Source organism: Triplophysa rosa, linkage group LG12 (genome assembly GCF_024868665.1).
Source record: "Triplophysa rosa linkage group LG12, Trosa_1v2, whole genome shotgun sequence".
Classification (NCBI taxonomy): domain Eukaryota; kingdom Metazoa; phylum Chordata; class Actinopteri; order Cypriniformes; family Nemacheilidae; genus Triplophysa; species Triplophysa rosa.
The window spans coordinates 5,709,704-5,727,807 of record NC_079901.1 but is presented as its reverse complement, the minus strand read 5'-3'; the positions used below and the strand labels follow the sequence as shown (position 1 = coordinate 5,727,807).

The 18,104-nt window shown below is 37.8% G+C and overlaps 1 protein-coding gene across 2 annotated transcripts; it reads right to left on the bottom strand.

The window, feature by feature from the left end:
- Window positions 1-614: 614 nt before the first annotated feature.
- Window positions 615-6,807, bottom strand: ankrd67 (ankyrin repeat domain 67). Of its 2 annotated transcripts, XM_057347883.1 has the most exons (6): window positions 6,607-6,807; window positions 5,758-5,790; window positions 4,810-5,056; window positions 3,163-3,715; window positions 2,281-2,577; window positions 615-2,187 (listed from the first exon to the last, which is right to left on the bottom strand). In XM_057347883.1, the coding sequence occupies exons 3-6, from the start codon at window positions 5,046-5,048 to the stop codon at window positions 2,020-2,022; spliced, it is 1,257 nt and encodes a 418-aa protein (XP_057203866.1). In that variant the 5' UTR covers window positions 5,049-5,056; window positions 5,758-5,790; window positions 6,607-6,807; the 3' UTR covers window positions 615-2,019. The 2 variants fall into 2 exon arrangements, with proteins under 2 accessions (XP_057203866.1, XP_057203865.1); XM_057347882.1 differs by lacking the exon at window positions 5,758-5,790 and having other exon boundaries at window positions 618-2,187; window positions 6,607-6,806.
- Between the last annotated feature and the right edge of the window lie 11,297 nt (window positions 6,808-18,104).

The following is an 18,104-nucleotide window of genomic DNA, read 5'->3' as shown; positions in this document are numbered from 1 at the left end:
AAAGTGAGAAATGTTCTAAATCGTATATTAGACAAACTCTCAACCATGTCAAGGCTGAACGAAATAATTTAGACATGTTCTTTGACAAACGAATGCTTAAACTTAGAACCTCCTATTTCAAGTTTACAGTTTATCCCCCCCCAAAAAAAATACATTTCAAAATTGTATGTGATATTTATCCTTCTGGGGAGTTCCTATATTGTGTAAATTCTGTGTAAATTCTATTGTGTATTGTATTGCGTAAATTCTGTAACTCATTTCCAGAAAACACAGACCCTATTTTTCCCTATAATTCCTGGACAAAGTGCAATAATTGTGGTTAAATGAGTAAAACGTTGTGAATTTACATGTCGTTTATAAAAAATGTAATATGGAAACTGTGAAAAAGGAGGTCCAACTTTTTTTTTAATATTAATAACTTTTGTTAGCTAAGAATTTAATTCCCAAATGTAATTTATTAATTGTTTGTAGTATTTAAGAATTATTTTGAAAAAATAAAAAAATTGTTAGACTTATTCGATAATATAAATTATATTTCTTGTTTTGAATTTATTAATATGGATGGATTGGACATTTTGATTTTTTTTCTTTCTTTTTTGTCTTATCTTTGTTTGTATTATCTTTTATTATTTTTTTCTCGTCTGTTTTTTAATGTAAACCATCTTGTTTTGTAATGTTTTTGTTATACTTTAATAAAAAAGCGCTTTTTATCGCAGATGAAATCTATGCAATTGAATTGCCACTGCTTTTACATCAAGGTGCATGAGGACTATATATTTCACCTTGGTGTGTTTTTTCCACATAAAATCTCAAAACCTACTTCAGTTAATGGACTTATTAATAGAGCGCTTAAGAAAAAAGATATCAGCTGACATTCTCGCCCAATGAGCATTTAAGCTGTGTCGTCAAGCAAGTTATTGTTTCCTATCATGCTTTTCATCAGCGCAGTCGGTGGAGAGCAACTGCGCCCGACTGAAGAATCCGATACAGCCGCCTGGCCGTCGCGAGAGTTTTTTGACACACGTCAGCATGACATCAGAGCAATGCGGACGTAACTCGGACACATTTCTTACCGGCATGCATCTCGCGCTGATCACCGGTGATCGGTTCTGCGCAGAATTTGGCCATCTCAAAGGAGCCTAGTGCCTCGTACATATCAATCCGCTGGGACATTTTAGTACAGTCGGCATGTAAAGTGAATCGTTTGTAATGATTCGAATCCTTTTTAAATCTTTTTTAAAAAGACGCCGCACGCTGGTGACATCTGTCCGGCCAAGGCGTGTAACTTGCAATATATTTATCAGCAATTGTTTAGCGTTTTCCTGTTTGTTTTCTGTTTGCTCAGAAGCAGTGGTTCATAACAAATGATTCAAAAAGAATTCGAAGCTTTGTGACAACTAGAAGAGATACAATATAGATCAGTAGATCCCAACCATTTTTACTTCAAGGCCTGCTATTGTCCACAACAATATTTGAAGACCCTCTGCACAGTTTGTACTCAATAAAATATTCTAGACCTTGGGACAGTTAGAAATATGTATATTTGTTACGAAAACAACCAAACACTAAGAAATAGTTTGATGTTTTAGATAATTATAATGCTTTTTAAAAATCATTTCAGGTTATCCTGATGCCCCCTAAGACCCCCCCCCCACCCCCCGGTTAGAAACACTAGGTGTTGTCACAGCAATATACTGTACAAGTACCAGTCAAGAGTCTAAATGTTGAAATGTATTCTCATATTGACATTAACAAAACCTTACCAATGTCTCCACACTTTCTGTTGAAATATCATAGGCACTACAGTTTTCTGCTGTTAAACTAAAACTTGGTATTAGCCATCACTGTTTAAAAAATCGTAAGTTTCCCTATAAATTACATATATTAAAGTTGTACAGCATGAGTCATGACTGTATTTGTGCAGAAATAAAGGTTGCCATGGCAAATGTTTTGAAGCAGATATAACAGATACAAAGAGTCAAGCATACCAATAATGTTATAAATGTAACACATTCTTTTTCATTCTTTCTCTTTGGAGTCTTGATCCCTCCTCCGCATCATCTGGTGTTGCTGAAGGAGCTGAAGAATACACGGCTGATTGTGTGTCCTTGCAACATCCTCTGCTGTCTCTCTCCAGCTGCTCCTTACAAAGGGATCGGCACCTTTGTCTAGCAAAACCTTGAGTACCTGTGGATTGAATCACAAGTACAGACTCGTAATTACAGACTTGCAGGAAGGTGCAAACAAACGTTTACTCTCCTGTAGTGAGAAGAATTACACCTTTAAGTGACCTCTCTCAGAGGCCAGGTGCAAGGGCGTCTGCCCCAGCCTCTCTCTAGCATTCACATCCGCCCCGTAGTGCAGTAAGAGCTTGGCAGCCTCCGCATTGTCCCTGAGCGTTGTGTAATGCAGTGGTGTCATTTTGAGGTTGTCCCTGTCTTCAAGTCCTGCGCCATTCAGAATCAACAGGTGCACCACAGTCCTAGAGCCGCTGCGGGCAGCCAGGTGCAGCGGAGAAGCGACGTCTCCATCCCTGATGTCAAGCTTGGCCCCTCCTTTTAACAAATGCTGGAGGATCTATGAGGAGGAATCACGGTTTGGAAAAGACAGACAAGTAGAAAAAAGATGAAATGGAATGGTATATTCGGCGCTTCGTGCCCGCCCAAATGCCATCTGTTTCACAGCATGCAGTTGGCATGACTGGCGTCATACTGTATAGCAGAAAGGACTAAGAGACCTTGAATTCACATAGTCTTGGCGAATGCAAGGTATACTGCAGCATACATAGTTTTGAAATGTATCTAATTTTTCTACATTTTATCTCATTTTTCACATTAATTTAATTGAATTTAATCTATTCAATATATCTATTAATAAATAATTAATGATTCTGTTATTCTATTATTATAATCAACATTTTATTGGAATCAAATTTATTTACGTAATTATTTTAACCTTATTATTTGATATTTATTAGGCTTTTTTAATTTACCTTTTTAGCAGTTTTTTTACTTTTCCTCAGACCCCTGTCACTCCCTTAAGGCCCCTTTGGACCCCCATTTTTTGAAAACCCCACTTTAAAGAGAAAATTGAGAAACTGCATGAACATATGCATGAAAATGTATCTCAGTAATACATTTTCAGTATTTGTCACACTCTAACCTTCTTGTCTCCAGAACAGGCGCACAGGTGCAATGCTGTCCGCCCATTAGGTCCTCTCGTATTGGCATCTGCACCTCTGTGGAGCAGCAATCTCACCCCTGCCTCATTCCGCACGAGCACCGCCAGCTGCAGTGGACTCATCCCCACACCTCTTCCACCCTCCACATCTGCTCCGTTATCCAGCAGGAGCTCCACAACATCCCCCCAGCCCCCAAAAACCGCCCAGTGCAGGGGTGTCCACTTATGAAAGTCCTGGGGGTTTGGTGAAGCCAGGTGCTGGAGCAGAACGCGAGCTGTGCCCAAGTGTCCGTTGGCTGTAGCCAGATGAAGGGGCGTCTGGCCGGAGCGGGACCTTGCTTCATGTGATGCACCTTTCTGGAGGAGAAACTCGGTGGTGTCTGGGTTTCCTCCGCTGCAGGAGCGGTGCAGGGGGGTGCAGTTAAAGAAGTCCTGGCAGTTTACCTCCACCTGGCCCGTTTGCAAGATGAACTTGACCAATGGGAGATGACCTTTGAATGAGGCATGGTGGACAGCTGTCCAACCATATGGGTCCCTGGAAGAACAAAATGGCACAGCAAAACAAGTCTGAATATATGTGAAGTCCACAGTAAAAAACTGTAATTCGATGGAATTCTATTGTTTGATTTTACAGAATTTTCACGTATTTGTGAAATGCTGTAAAAATGTCAAATTACAGAAATAGACTGCAAATTTACAAGTTGGGTGTAAAGCAACATGAAAAACGTGTAATTTTACTTTACAAAAAATATTATTTTATGTTTTTTTTCCGGCTTCCCAGCTGCTGGAATATTACAGTTTTAGTACAATATTTGTTTATGCATATACAAACATAATATTTAAACATATATGTAAACATTTCTATTTGTTTGAACATTCTGATCAGTCCAACATAGCAACACCAGCTCAAACAATAGCAAACATTTAGGGCAGACTATCTTGCCATGAAACAAACAGAATGCTTCAGCATTGTGTTTGAAAAAAAGATTAAATATTATATTAAACATAAAGAAAAAATATAAGTAAAAAAGTAAGTAAAATACAGTTAATAAATAAAGTAAAAAATAAAATAAAAATGTCAGATTATATAAAGAAATAAAATATGTTACTTACTATAAAAGATGACCCTCTTTTATTTACATGTATTTATTTAGCAGAAAGGTTAGGTAAGATGCACTATGTATGTAACATTGTATGTATGTAAAATACTTTTTCACTTTCTCTAAATGCTGATAGAATAAAAAATTTCTCTAAATGTTTATCTTCCAAATTCAGTCCGGTCAGTCGCATCCCTCACAAAAAACTGTTCAATTTTAAATTAATACTTGACAAAAACTTGTCATTGCAATTCTCGTATTAATGACTCCCTATGACCAATCGCTTTATTATTTTTCTTCCTCTTGTAAGTTGCTTAGGATAAAAGAATCTGCTTTGTTGACCCTATATATCTTTGTGGAACCTATAAGAGAATAATTGATCTCTTTAGATCAAAAATGTGAGCAAATGTGTTTTGATAGGACCATAGTGCAATAGTGTTTACACACTTTTCTATAAGACTCAATCTACAAAATGAGGTAACGTACAAAAGTGTAGAATATAGTCTTTAATTGAAAGTTGAAGGTCACTAACTGGCAGTTCGCGGGAACTCCATGTTCCAGCGTGGCCTTGACCTGCTCCAGACAGCCCTCCCAAGCAGCATAATGCAGCCTGCGCTCATCCAACACTGAGTATATGGGTTTGGGTCGCCGATGGATCCTCCACTGTCTGGTCCCCGTAGCAGTCTGAACCCTCCTCTCTCCAGATCCCATCGACACAGAGTCGTGAAGCTCCAACCACCTCCAATGCAATTCTGGGCCTGCGCTGGACATGACAGGATCTGTGGAGAAAAGTTACACGATCTAATCAGAAAACTGAAGATTGTATGGCTTTTCATTGAATAAAACCTAAAGCAATGGAAGATTTGGACAGTTGCACAAATACATTATTGGCTACCTACACCCATTCCACTAGAGGGTGATAAAACTTTACAGCAGTTATTAGTCTCTTGGCCAGTTTGGCTACATCACTCAATTGGACTCTTTTCTGACCTACATCTAGTTAAATGTGCAATAAATCCTCAGTCTTGTGTAAATCATTGGAGCGCTTGCGTAATGTATCGAGTCATTGTTGCAATGGTTTCAAAATGCTACACTGATCTTACACCGAATGTCATCCAACACACTTCTGATCTGTATTTTGTGATGTAATTCCATCTAGAGACTTCGTCGCCATGGTAACAGTGGTTGCAATTACTATTTTAGAGGTTGATGAACTCTGGCAGTTTTGGTAATTCAACCAACGCAAACAGATGAGAGAGTTTTGATGATGTAGAGCAAAACATGACAAATATTTCAAATTCAAATGTTCAAATAAACATTACATAAGCTCAACACATGTGCCCGTAATATAAAAATAAACAAAAAAATAATTGCAATGAGATAAAAAATGTCATTTGTAACTATAACATTTGTCGTATGTTCGTAGTTCGTAGTATGAGTAGTTCACCTTAAAATGAAAATTCTGCCATCATTTACTCACCTTGTCATTTAAACCTGTATGACTTTCTTCCATCTGCAAAACACAAAAGAAGATATTTTGAAAAATGTTTGTAACCAAAAACTGTTGGTCCCCATTCACTTCTATCGCATGGACACAAAACCAATGCAAATCAATGGTGACCAAAGGTTTTCTGTTAACAACATTCTTCAAAATATCTTCTTTTGTGTTCTGCAAAGGAAAGAAAGTCATACAGGTTAAACATTTCAGGTGAGTAAATGATGACAGAATTTTCATTTTTGGGTGAACCATACCTTTGACACAAATGTCTGCTAGGCTGTTAGGTCAGGGCTTCATTCCAACGTCAGGTATAATCAATATCTATAACAATATTCCTGCTTGTTTGTTTTAAATGACCTTTATCTAGAAATAAACAGGGGTTTTTTTTCATTTCATGCCATCATTGTAGCACTAACTGTGCTCTCTACATTCCCTCGCATGTTAAAATGACAAGATCTGTTTAAAAAGAAGACAGTTTCTTTAAGTGTCTCTGTGCCAAGCCCAGCTGTGAGCCAGTGGATATCTGGAGGAGTGAACAGCCTGTCATGTCGTGGGAGTTTGGGATTCTGTGGGCGGAATACCGCCTCCCGCCCCTGCCTCCCATTTTTCAGTTGAATAATATCTCTTAAAAACATACTGCTGTAAAGATACACTGCTGTCGAGGGACATCAGCAAATACGATGTGTTTTTTACATCTTCAGTGACGTAATTCACATGTAATAAGTTCTGAATATTTGGCTATCAAACATTGCACAATTATCAGTTCATTAGATCATTACATCATTTCCTGTGTTATCCAAATGAGTTCTTTGGAAAGGATACAGAAGTTACCTTTGAGGGCCAGTTACTCCATGAAGTCGTGCGTCTCTTCGGTGTGAGGTGTTAATCAGATCTCTGGCTCTTCTCATTGTATCCAATAACATGCAGATCTGGTCTTTCCAGCCCCATTGATGCTGATCACCAAGTGTTGTATGTTCTTCTGAGGTTGCTATGGTGAGCATGGTTTTTGGAGCAGTGTTATTATACGATGGCACAGGAGAGAGAGAGAGAGAGAGAGAGAGAGATAGACTATGTTTGAGTTCTGGCACTGCGCATGCCTGTTGGTTGCTGTGTGACAGTCTGTGTCTGATTTTATTATTATTTTGCTCACGCGACTCATTAAACTTTTTTCAATTTTGTGTTTGAAATCGTTAACTTACACCTTCTCAAAATTCAACATTATTGGCAATTTCGTTTGGGATATGAAGGAAATAAATCATAATGACTCTTGAATGTTGTACAAATGATGTCTTGTAGGTACACCCATACATAACTGCTTCATATTGTTACATTTACATTGGAACGTAAATTCGATTTTTACAGTTTCTTGTAAAAAGTAGTGCAAAATCCAAGTCTAAAGTATTCTGGGTGGTTGTCAGGCCATTACTATGAGGCTAAAGTGTCCTGACACTTTTATAGTTTGTTGCTATGCAGTTGCTAAGGGCTTCTAGTGTTATACATAACTGTTATTGACCTAAGCCAAAAGAGCCCACCAATTGATCTTTGATGTTCTCGTTCTTTTTTTATTATAATTTATGGGATTTGTTTCTCTCATTTTATCCTCTACCAAGTTCAATGGCTAAGAAAAGTAACGGCACACCTCTAATTAAATTAAATGAATTGTCTCATTTCTACAGTACAAAGCGTGCATGACGGGTTATGAGCCAAAGTTTAATACTTAAGGCGTTTGCTCAACTTTCTAACTCAACAGTGTTAGTATGCTCGCCTTACACATGACCATTTTAATGAAGCGTGAAAGTGCAGCTTAGCCTTTCTCAGTGTTTTCATTTTCATTTTATCCATGATATTTCTGTGGTCAACAACAATAGATTCTAGATAATTCAATAACGGCTGTGTATTGAAATCTTTGGGTCTGGCTGCCTTGCATGGTGTCCTCTTTCATATTTTTGTGTCGAGAAAGCTTATCTAAGACTTGTTTAGATTTTGTCATGTTTAAATAAAATGTATTTATATTCAGCGATGGAAATAGGGGAAACATGGAGACACAGTCAAGGGAATGAATTTCAAGCGGGAACAGAGATTCTTAAAATGTAGAAGATTTCCATCTTTTGTCCATGAAATACAATTCACGTGTCATAAAAGTGGCATTTTCTTCATCCGTGGTTTCAATATATAACAAATTTCACAATTCCCCCAGTGAATGTGTCCATGTGTCTCTGGGCTCAAACCCATAACCTTGGCATTTTTGTTTAATGTTCTTACATGAATTCTGAGGTAAATCATTCACTGACCAACAATGATGATATCCGGAACATGAAGATGACATCATATGTCCTGCAGTTTGTCTGAGGGTTGAGCTTTGAAGCGAATGTTGTGCTAATGGCCTGTGGCTGTTGGGCAGTGATGGGGATTGTTTGAGGAAAAATATGGCTCATGTGGTGTCAGTTCAACAGACTTCAGCCTCATTGTTTTTCTTCACAGCTGGTTTGTGCCATTAACCTTCATCAAAGTGTATGTGTTGACCCACAAGAGGGCACTGTCAGTCCAGCAAAACTGGATTAATACAGCTGACCACCAGAGGGCGATGTTTTAAACACAAATTACATGAAGTTTATCAGTCAGTTATAGTAGGAGAGGACATCGCTGATCTGAGGCCTCTAAATGTCTAGTGTGACAATGTTGTGACATAATGTTGTCTATGTCCTCTGTTCCAACCACACCTGTTTTGTTCAGTATCTGCTTCCAAAACCTGAATGAATGTTTGAGACTTGATTGTTTTGTACATTGCATGCCGTTTGTGGTTCAGAAAAGATAACATTTCATCCAAAGTTCAAGCCTTTCTTCTGACTGACTTTTATTATGACAGGGCAGATGTGTTAAGTTGTCTGCAGAAGTCAAATAGGGCATTAAGCGGCATTAAATCGCCACTTGATAGTGTGACAGAAAGTAAATGGATTCGCTTCTAATGACTTTATCATGGGTTAACCGTCTAGGGTGGGTGTAGAGACCAAAAAACTTTGGTAGAACACACTTGTGCATCATCTTGCCAAGATGCGCTTGCACAATTGTGAGGTGCTCGACCAAAATAAAGACAATGAGCCAATGTCTGAGATATATGTATTACGTAAGCGGAACCTTTTGTAAAATGACATTTAATTTTTTATTTGTGCTCACATGTACAGCTTGAGCCTTCAAATAACTCCAAACCTGTCACAGCCAGGGGCGGACTGCCCATCTGGCATTCCGGGTGTTTTCCCGGTGGGCCGCTATCGTTTGGGGCCGGAACGGACGAATGCAAGCAACGGGAATGCAAAAGACACGTATGCATTCCACCCCTCGTCGACAGACTGTCACAGGTACACTGTAAAAAATCCTGTAAAATACAGTCATTTAGTAAAGTAAAATAGCTGGGGCGGCAGTAAATTAAAAGTTTTGTCATGTAAAATGACATGATTACAGTCTTTTTCTGTAATTTGACGTTTTTTTACCATATTTCAAAAATATGTGAAAAAGAATCTGTAAAAAAATAACTGTAAAATGATTTTTTACAGTGTAGCCTATGAAAATACCAATGCTTGACGCAAATTAAATCTACACTATCCCTATGCTTAGAAGTAATATTTGCAGCTAAACGTATTAAATCCAGGACCTACCCTGCCTCCTTCAGAGTGTAAACTTCAGAGTGTGTAAGTTATATACGTTTAAAGCGGCAACGAGTAACTTTTTGACCTTAAAATAATGTCTCTAAAATTATTTTAGTTGTAGGACAACTTTTAACTGGACGAATTTTACTGCCGTTACTACCTAAGCAGCCTCCTATCGGCTGAAATTGCACTTGTAACTTTGGTGTTCGGGCCGGTACAAGCCCCGCCTATCCCCTGCTTTACGGCATACGTCACGTTTTAGTCGTAGCCTGGGAGAAGTTGGCCAACAGCAGAGATAACAGTAATACGAAACTATCCAAAACATCACCATGGCAGAGCCAGCCAAAAAACCAAAGAGGATTTTGTCGGAGGAAGCAAAGAAAAGAAAGCGAGCGAGTGATCGGACACGAGGCCGGTCACGAATCAATATCGAACAGGTTTACACTCAGTGGCGCGAGCAGCAAGAGGCAATGGGTTGCAAAACGGATGCAGACCTAGCGGTCCGGCTCCTGGATTTGTAAGTGTTATTTGTACATTTTTTGTTACTGTCCTGTACTTTTGAACGTATTTGTTATTAGTCTGTGTCATTGGCGCACCACCGGTTTGCACTTTATAAGCGTAAGGTAGGTGAGAGATAATATATGGTTGCCAGTGTCGATAGCTAGCATGCTGTCGTGTCTCGTCATGAATGTGTGTAGTGCTTGTAAATAAAGACTAAACAACCACACTAAACGTGTTGTGGTAAAACGTAGCAGATTATTTTGTTCAGACCAGTAAACCACGTGAATGTTGAACAGTGCAGTCGTTGATTAGGCTAATGTTGTCGTTATATATATGTACATGCTATGCGCTGTTTTCATACCGGGTTGAATGTAGTTATTACATATATTACACAAAGCCTGGTCGCGATTGTGTTTAGTGACTTCCGATATAATAACAAAAGAAAAGTACTATAGGTTACAAAACACATTCAAGTCCATGCGTTGTGTTTCGGGTAAATACAAATGTTCCATGTAGCTAGCACGCTCTGTGCTAACTTCTAACAATCAGCTGCTACCCCCGAGTCTACTTTGAGGTTGTAGTATAGAAGAACATATGGTAACACGGACTACTTTACCTGATCGGTGGACATAGTTTGAACGACGTATCTGGGTCCGTCGGCTTAGTAAACAAACTCACGTGTATTGAGCAGCCAGCGGGAAATCTTTGCCACAGTTTTTACGACACTGCATACAGACAATTCCGCTAAACAACCACGTGGGGCAACAGTAAGCAAAAGTTACTCGTTGCCGCTTTAATAGCAGCATCATTTGTAATAGCATTGTTTTGTAAATAATACATTTTCATCATGTTATCAAACTCTACACATCCATATTGGCCAACAAATAGAAATATGTCACGCATGAAATGCAATACAGTTTATGGTGGGTTTTGCAGTCCCATCTGTGTATAGGATACATTTTTAGATATAAATTTTATAAGTTTTTAGATGAACTTAGATGAACTTATTTTTATAACTTCTACTTCTACTTACTACTTGCCAAAATTTAAAACGGTAAGTTGAAATTACCTTTTTATTGTTCTTAAAAACTTAAAGGAGCAATGTGGAGATTTTAGTGGCATCTAGCGGCGATGTTGCGAATTGCAACCAACGGCACACTCCACACCTCCACCCTCCCTTTCGAAGCACTACGGCAACTGACACAGGACAAACATGTATTTTTTTGTCAAGGTTTGTATTTACGAAATGCTCTCTGTAGAGCAGTTTGTCCATGTAGGGCTACTGTAGAAACAACATGGTGAATTCCATGCAAGGGGACCTGCGGTAGATAGAAATAGCTCATTCTGTAAGGTAATAAAAACATAACGCTTCATTATGTAAGGTCTTTACACATCTGAAGACATAGTTAGGTTTATTATATTGCATTTCTGTCACTAGATCCTCCATCAAAATTACACACCGGGGCTTTCAAGCTTTAAAAATGTTGTACAATAGCACTATTTAAAAATGGCACTTTGACTAACATCAAACCTGTCGCAATGTCTTGATGCTTCAAGTTTAAACATGAACTAGGTAAACTGTTCCTTCAACAATGTAAATACTGACATTTTACCCATGTAGGTTCTCTATTAATCTTTCCTAAATGTGCTGTCATCAAACTGTCCAAAGCAAGTGAGTTGATTCAGGATAAAAACATACTTAACTGCAAGCTGATAAATACAGTATATCATCATTAGAACATTTCAGCTCTATGACCTCTAAAGACTGCAACATTTTGTCATTTACAAGTTCTTCTTCATTACGTCATCATTGTGAGAATCTTAAAGGTTGGTCTATAGGGCTGTATGTACCGTTGCATTCCCCAGCCAGTAATGACATCCACAGGGGGCACACAAACCATCCAAAGCATTGAGCAAGACTTTCTAAAAAAAAGGCGTAACCTCTGTCAGAATGCTTCATAAAGCACCCGACTGCCGGTATGATGGGATTCTGCAGTCGAGGTCTGCCAGAGCTCAGTGTCATAGATCTGAAAATAAATTTGACTTCAACTTGATGTTATTTAACCATTAGGCTGACACAGCACTTCATGTAAAGCGTTCTAACAGATGGAGCGAGTCAATGACTGAACGATAATTCAAACATCATATTGAAAGATTGCTGAACGGACATGTATATGGGTGTTTACGGAGCAGAAATGTGTAGCTTTAATAAATCCAACAGAAAATATGCTGTGATTATGTTGTTTATTATGCTAATGGTCAATGGGGAATTCTTAAACGGTTTCCTCTTTCAAAGGAATTTTTATTGGATATTTTAGGTGTTCCGGTTGTGAAGGGCTTCATCTTACGCAAGATTCTTTTGGAATCTCTGGCACAGATAGCTAAACTATTTTATAGAAGCAATAGAATAAAAAAACAATCTTGTTTATATTAGAACTGTATATAGATTTAAGACCCCTCTCCTTAACCTTTTGTTTTGAAGGTTCGTCAAGATCATCCGTCCCCCCCAAAATATAAATAAATAAGTAGACTACTGCTAATATTATAATAATTGAATTAGACTAGAAGACACATTTTGGCAAAGAAGTAAAAACTTTCGAGAATGAGGTGTTAGATTATTCGTTGTGGGTGATTGGGGAACTGTGCGTCAGAACGTTGGGAAATGCTGGACTTTATGCAAATGACGGGATTTGAAACGTCTGGTGGCAGCCAAAAGCTGTGAGGTAAAGGCAAAGTTGATGTCTGTTACAAATTACAAGCTTATGCTGGAGTTTCGGGTGAATTCAGTGTCTATCTATATCACATTGTTATACAGTATATAGCTGTATGTTTTTTCATATTTAGATTTCAAACAGAAACGCACGCTTTTAGTGAAACCAAATTAAATAAAAGTGTATTTAATTGATACCATATGTGACCCTGGACAACAAAACCAGTCTTATGGGTCAATTTTTCGAAATTGAGATTTTTACATAATCCGAAAGCTGAATAGATAAACTTTCCATTGATGTATGAGTTGTTAGAATAGTACAATATCTGACTGAGATACAACCGTTTAAAACTCTGGAATCTGAGAGTGCAAAAAATCAAAATATTGAGAAAATTGCCTTTGAAATTGTTAATCAGGGGCACTGTAGTAGGCCATCCACTCACAAAAATAAAGTTTTTATACATTTAAGGTTGTAAATTTACAAAATATCTTCATGGAACATGATCTTTATTTAATATCCTAATGATTTTTGGCCTAAAAGAATATATATTTTAATATAATATACCCATACAATGTATTCCCGCTCACCCGAATTCTAATGACTTTCACCTGCACCTCACCGTTTGTTGTCTGGTCTGGTTGTAATTTTCGTAGTATAATGCCTATTTCCCGTGGATGTTTTTTGACTCGTGTTTTCTCGTTCCGTGGATGTTTTTGTAGTGTTTCGTGTATTATTCAGTGGATGTATTACTTTTGTGGATTTCCTTAGTTTTTTGCACCTTTACCTTTTGGATTATATTTTTGTGTTACGAATGACCGTGAGAATGTGTTGCATAGACCATACTAAAGATAACCAACCCTGAAGTTGCATATATCTGGTATTTTTGGTGTTTTCCAGTAGACTCTATGGAACTATGTGTGTGCATATATATAAATCATACAGTACATTGTTGATAATGCAAACGTCATCATTCCAATTCTTTCCCTCTTGAGGCAGAAGTCCAATCAGGTAGAGTCAAAGCTCCACAGAAAGACCTATTAAAGCAAAATTTGAGGTAATTAAGACACATGCTTGACCCCACAGGGCCTCATAACAAAACGCAGCCAGAGGACCTGATTGAAAACACATGTTGCCGCTTAGTGTTAAAGGGTACTTCGACCCACATTGTTCTTTTTTCATTGTTATGCTCTTATCCCACTCAAGGGTTTTTTACGTGCATTAGATACGTCTCTAAAGCATTTGCAAAAACTTTGGCATTTTATTAGAGAGCCTTTCATTTATTATTCTACTTCAACGTTCCGGAACCCCCCCGAACACAGTAGATTCTGGAATTTATTGAGGAGGCGACTACGCGTAGCTGACTTAAACAAACCAAGATGTATCATCTCTAGAGAGAAGATGGAGTTCTGCGAGCGACCAGTTCCAGAGCACTGTGGTTTTAAAGCCTGGTGAGTTCAGAACGCACTCTGGCACCAGAGATGTCCAAAAACAACCCCTTCACAGAGTCTCCCCGGGAAAGACAATATCTGGAAATCAATTTCACATTTTGGTTATTAATACATTGTGGTGCTTTGTACAACACTGTGATGAAACTTCGAAAAAGAACAAGGCCAAATATAGAACGTTGTTATTTTTGCTAGTTGGATGGCTCAGTAGAAGCCTGTAAAACATTGATTTGGAGTAAAAGTTTCAGGAAAAATGTTTTTCTGTATCTTAGGAATGCATCAAGAATGCATTGTACATGGTAATAGTTAACACTGGCTTTTGCAAATAATTTTATTTTACAGTCTGATGTATTTCTTATTGCGAAAGAGTATTTTATTATTTAGTTGTAACACTTGACTGTAATTTTCGAACTGTTTTCTTTAAAATGATGTCCTCTGTTCAGAATAAGGCCAAATAAACAGGGTCAATTTTGATTTCACATCAAGTTTAACGCATTTACGTCACTGGGACGGTAACAAACCACAAGGGGGTGATGTAGATACCCTTTAATGTCTGCACAAATAAACCACGTGTTATTTCAGTAAACTAACTACAGTGCATACAAACAGTTCAATTACCTTTAACTAATATGCTATACTCTTTTCAAACAGTCGCATTACTGGAGTTAAGGTCTTTATTACTGTAACGTGCATCGCAATACTAATAATAAAGTATGTGTGACACATTATGAATTATTTATTTTTTTATATTGTTAAGAGTTTATTTTGCAGCATAACTATGTGGAACTTTATGATAATGTATACAAATATGTTGAGTATTTTTCCTTACACATCAATTTAACACTTATAGTCCTTAAAGTGCACGTGAACCGGAACTTGCGATCGTTTTTACTTCCGTATTTTGACTCATTTCCGAGTGAAATGGAATTTTGATTGAGAAAAATAGTGGGCGCGGCTTTCGTCTTCCTCTGCGATTTGATTGGATGTATAAAAACAGCCGATGCATTTTGAGCTGGAACTGGCAGCAGACTGGCAGTTGAAGGGGAGGAGTTAACGGATGCCCCGCCCAAGTCGTCTAACATGCGTCATTTAAGATGGATAGTCATTACAGGAAGGAAGTGCATTTTCAGATTTTAACTAAAGATTATGAGGGCACAAAAATTATAAAAAGAGAATGACCCACATTGATAAACTATTTACAATAAATGCTGTAATATTTCATGAAAAAATAGGCATTGTAATTTTCAATTTCACTCAGAAATCACTTAAATTTAATGGAATTGATTGGACTGTAATATTCTTATTTATGATAAATGTATTTATTTATTGTTTCATTCTTAACGCTAATGATTCCAGAATCTAAGGCTATATTCATTGCAAGAACTATTAAATCTGCGGAGGGACAATTTAGAATCTTCATTTAACCTAACCTGCATGTCTTTGGGCTGTGGGAGGAAACCAGAGCACCCGGAGAAGAGTCGGCGCCAGGGTGCACAAAGTGAGGGGGATACTATAGTGGGGGGGCCAGTGTTTAGGGGTTTAGAATGTGCTGGTGTCCCGAAATTTCATCCTAGCCATCAGATTATCCTACCAGGCATGCGCACATCAATGTTACGTCATTTTCTTGTGCTATAAAATCATCCTACTTGTTTATTTTATACTGCTACGGGAATCGGATTGTGTATTTTCGTTGTTAAGTCATTCTAGGCCTACATATTTATTTAGTACTGGTAGTACAATTATAGGGTATTTACAATGTAAATTTATTTAACGTGTTCATTTTAAACTGGTAGGACTATCTGACAGGGTATTTTGCATTGTAAAATCATCCTGTTTATTTTGTCGATATGGTTTAGATTATAGCCTAAATTTTGGACAATTCGAGGTTGCGACACGGCACATAGGCTGAGGTCTCGCTCTGTTCTGTTTCAGTGTGCGGCTCTTCTGGTGTTAAGAAGCGGCACTCCGCCATGCCCCAGTTTTCTTCTCAAGTTTAAGTTTTACAAATTTACTTTTTTTATCAGAGATAATCGCGGAAAACCTGATCTATATGCAACGTGGTAGGCTAACCAAATCATACTTGTAAAAGCGGCACATTCGCACATAACGAGTGCGCGAAGAAATCCATGTCCGCTCACGTCAGCCATGCACTGCCTTTTTCATTGAGAGCCAGACATTTTAAACTATAACACAATAAAAAATCTAGTTAAATCCTGCCTATGGGTGCGCAATACCTGCGAGTTGTAGATACAAAGCTTTTCATCCAGTGCGCGCTGCCGTTTTGAAGTTTAACAATTCTAAATGTCCATTTCGAGGACAGCATTGCATATTTCGCATAGCTTTTTCAAAGCTAATAAATTGAACTGAACTAAAAGACATGAAAGACACTGTATGAAAGACACTGAAACTGAAAGGCTAATTTTTTTATATCAACTTGAAGGAGAGCAAATGTTGTATGACGTTTTGACAAAAAGAAGTGGAAATGCACCGATCATAGCCTACATAAATTCAGCGGAAGTTAATAAATGAAGATTATTCATTTAGACGCAAAAAATATATAGAAAAATGTCAAAAGCAGGCTTTAAAGAAAAAGTGACAGAAAAAGTATACGGGGACTGTTCCCCAGTAGAGCTTTATGTCTAACAAAACGATCACATCATTATAAGAACACTAAAGAGCGAGCTCTTGCTTTCTGATAGACAGCCTGTATCCCCACTTGTCACCATCTGCATAATAATGCCCGTTTGTTGTTAAGCAATGCATACAGAAACGTTGCCGCTGGACGCAAGCAGCCCTTTAGCTTGTGTTTTTAACAACACATGAAAGTATAGCACAAGACAATGTCTTTAAAATAGGTTAACGAATAAATAAATTATTTTTACCCTCTGCTCTTGTTGTTTCTTTAATAAATATAAACCAAATTCATTCTTCAAATGTTTTTTTTAAATGATTTCGTCTTTTATCATTTTAAAAAGTGAGGGGGCACAGTGACTGAAGTGGCCGGGCCATGCCCCCTAGGGCCCCCTTGTGGCGCCGACGCTGACCCGGAGTAACTATTTATGATAAAAACATGATATAAAATATGATAAACATGAATAATGACACTCTGCTCTTTCCTTCAGATTTAATTTCACAATTATAAATCTTGTATAAATGTACGAAATGATCTAATAGCTCATATGTGGTCATAATAACACAACTGCCCCAGTCCCAGACACGTGAACTGCACAGCTTTAAAAACATACACGCTTCAACTTCAGCTCACAGTTTCAGACTTGAAAACAATCTGCTTGCCAAATGTAATCTATGGATGTATTCCAAAACACATTGAGTCGCCTGTTGTCTCAAAGTCAGGCAGCTTCTTTCTGAGGCAACATCATGTGTGACATGAACTCTCACAGGTCACTTCACAGACAACTCTGTGTGTCATACATATGATGCTCCTCACGTGAAGCACATTACATTGGTGTTAGCATGTTGCTACGCTAATGACGTGGTACTTTTTGGTGGCATTCATACATCATCCTAGATTCATTTTTGCTTTGCTGAACTTGTTGCAATGCAATTTGGGATTGCTCGCCTATATTTGCTTTAGAAGGTTTTAAAGTGACTTTTGCAAGAAACAATGGGTCTCATTCACTAAGCATGCATACGCACAAATTTGTGCGTGAAACCTGCGTACGAACGCTTTCACAAACAAATCATGATTCATTAAAACTTTCGTAGTAAAATTTATTCTAAATATAAGAGAAAAGAGTTTATTTATCGTATTATAAAACGGTCAGTTCTGGTCCTTGATTCTGATTGGCTGAGCGGAGTTCTAAGCCGTTATAAAATACCTCAATATATAACAGCTGACCGCACCACATAGCCTAAATATAATTTTATTTACTTTATTTTATGAAACCTTGCTAAGCATTTAGGGTGAGGGTGAGGTTGGGGTTAGGTGCTACAAAATATTAAAACCATAAATAATTATGAAATGCTAAGAATTGCACGCATCTCGGTCTGGAGCATTTAGAAAACAG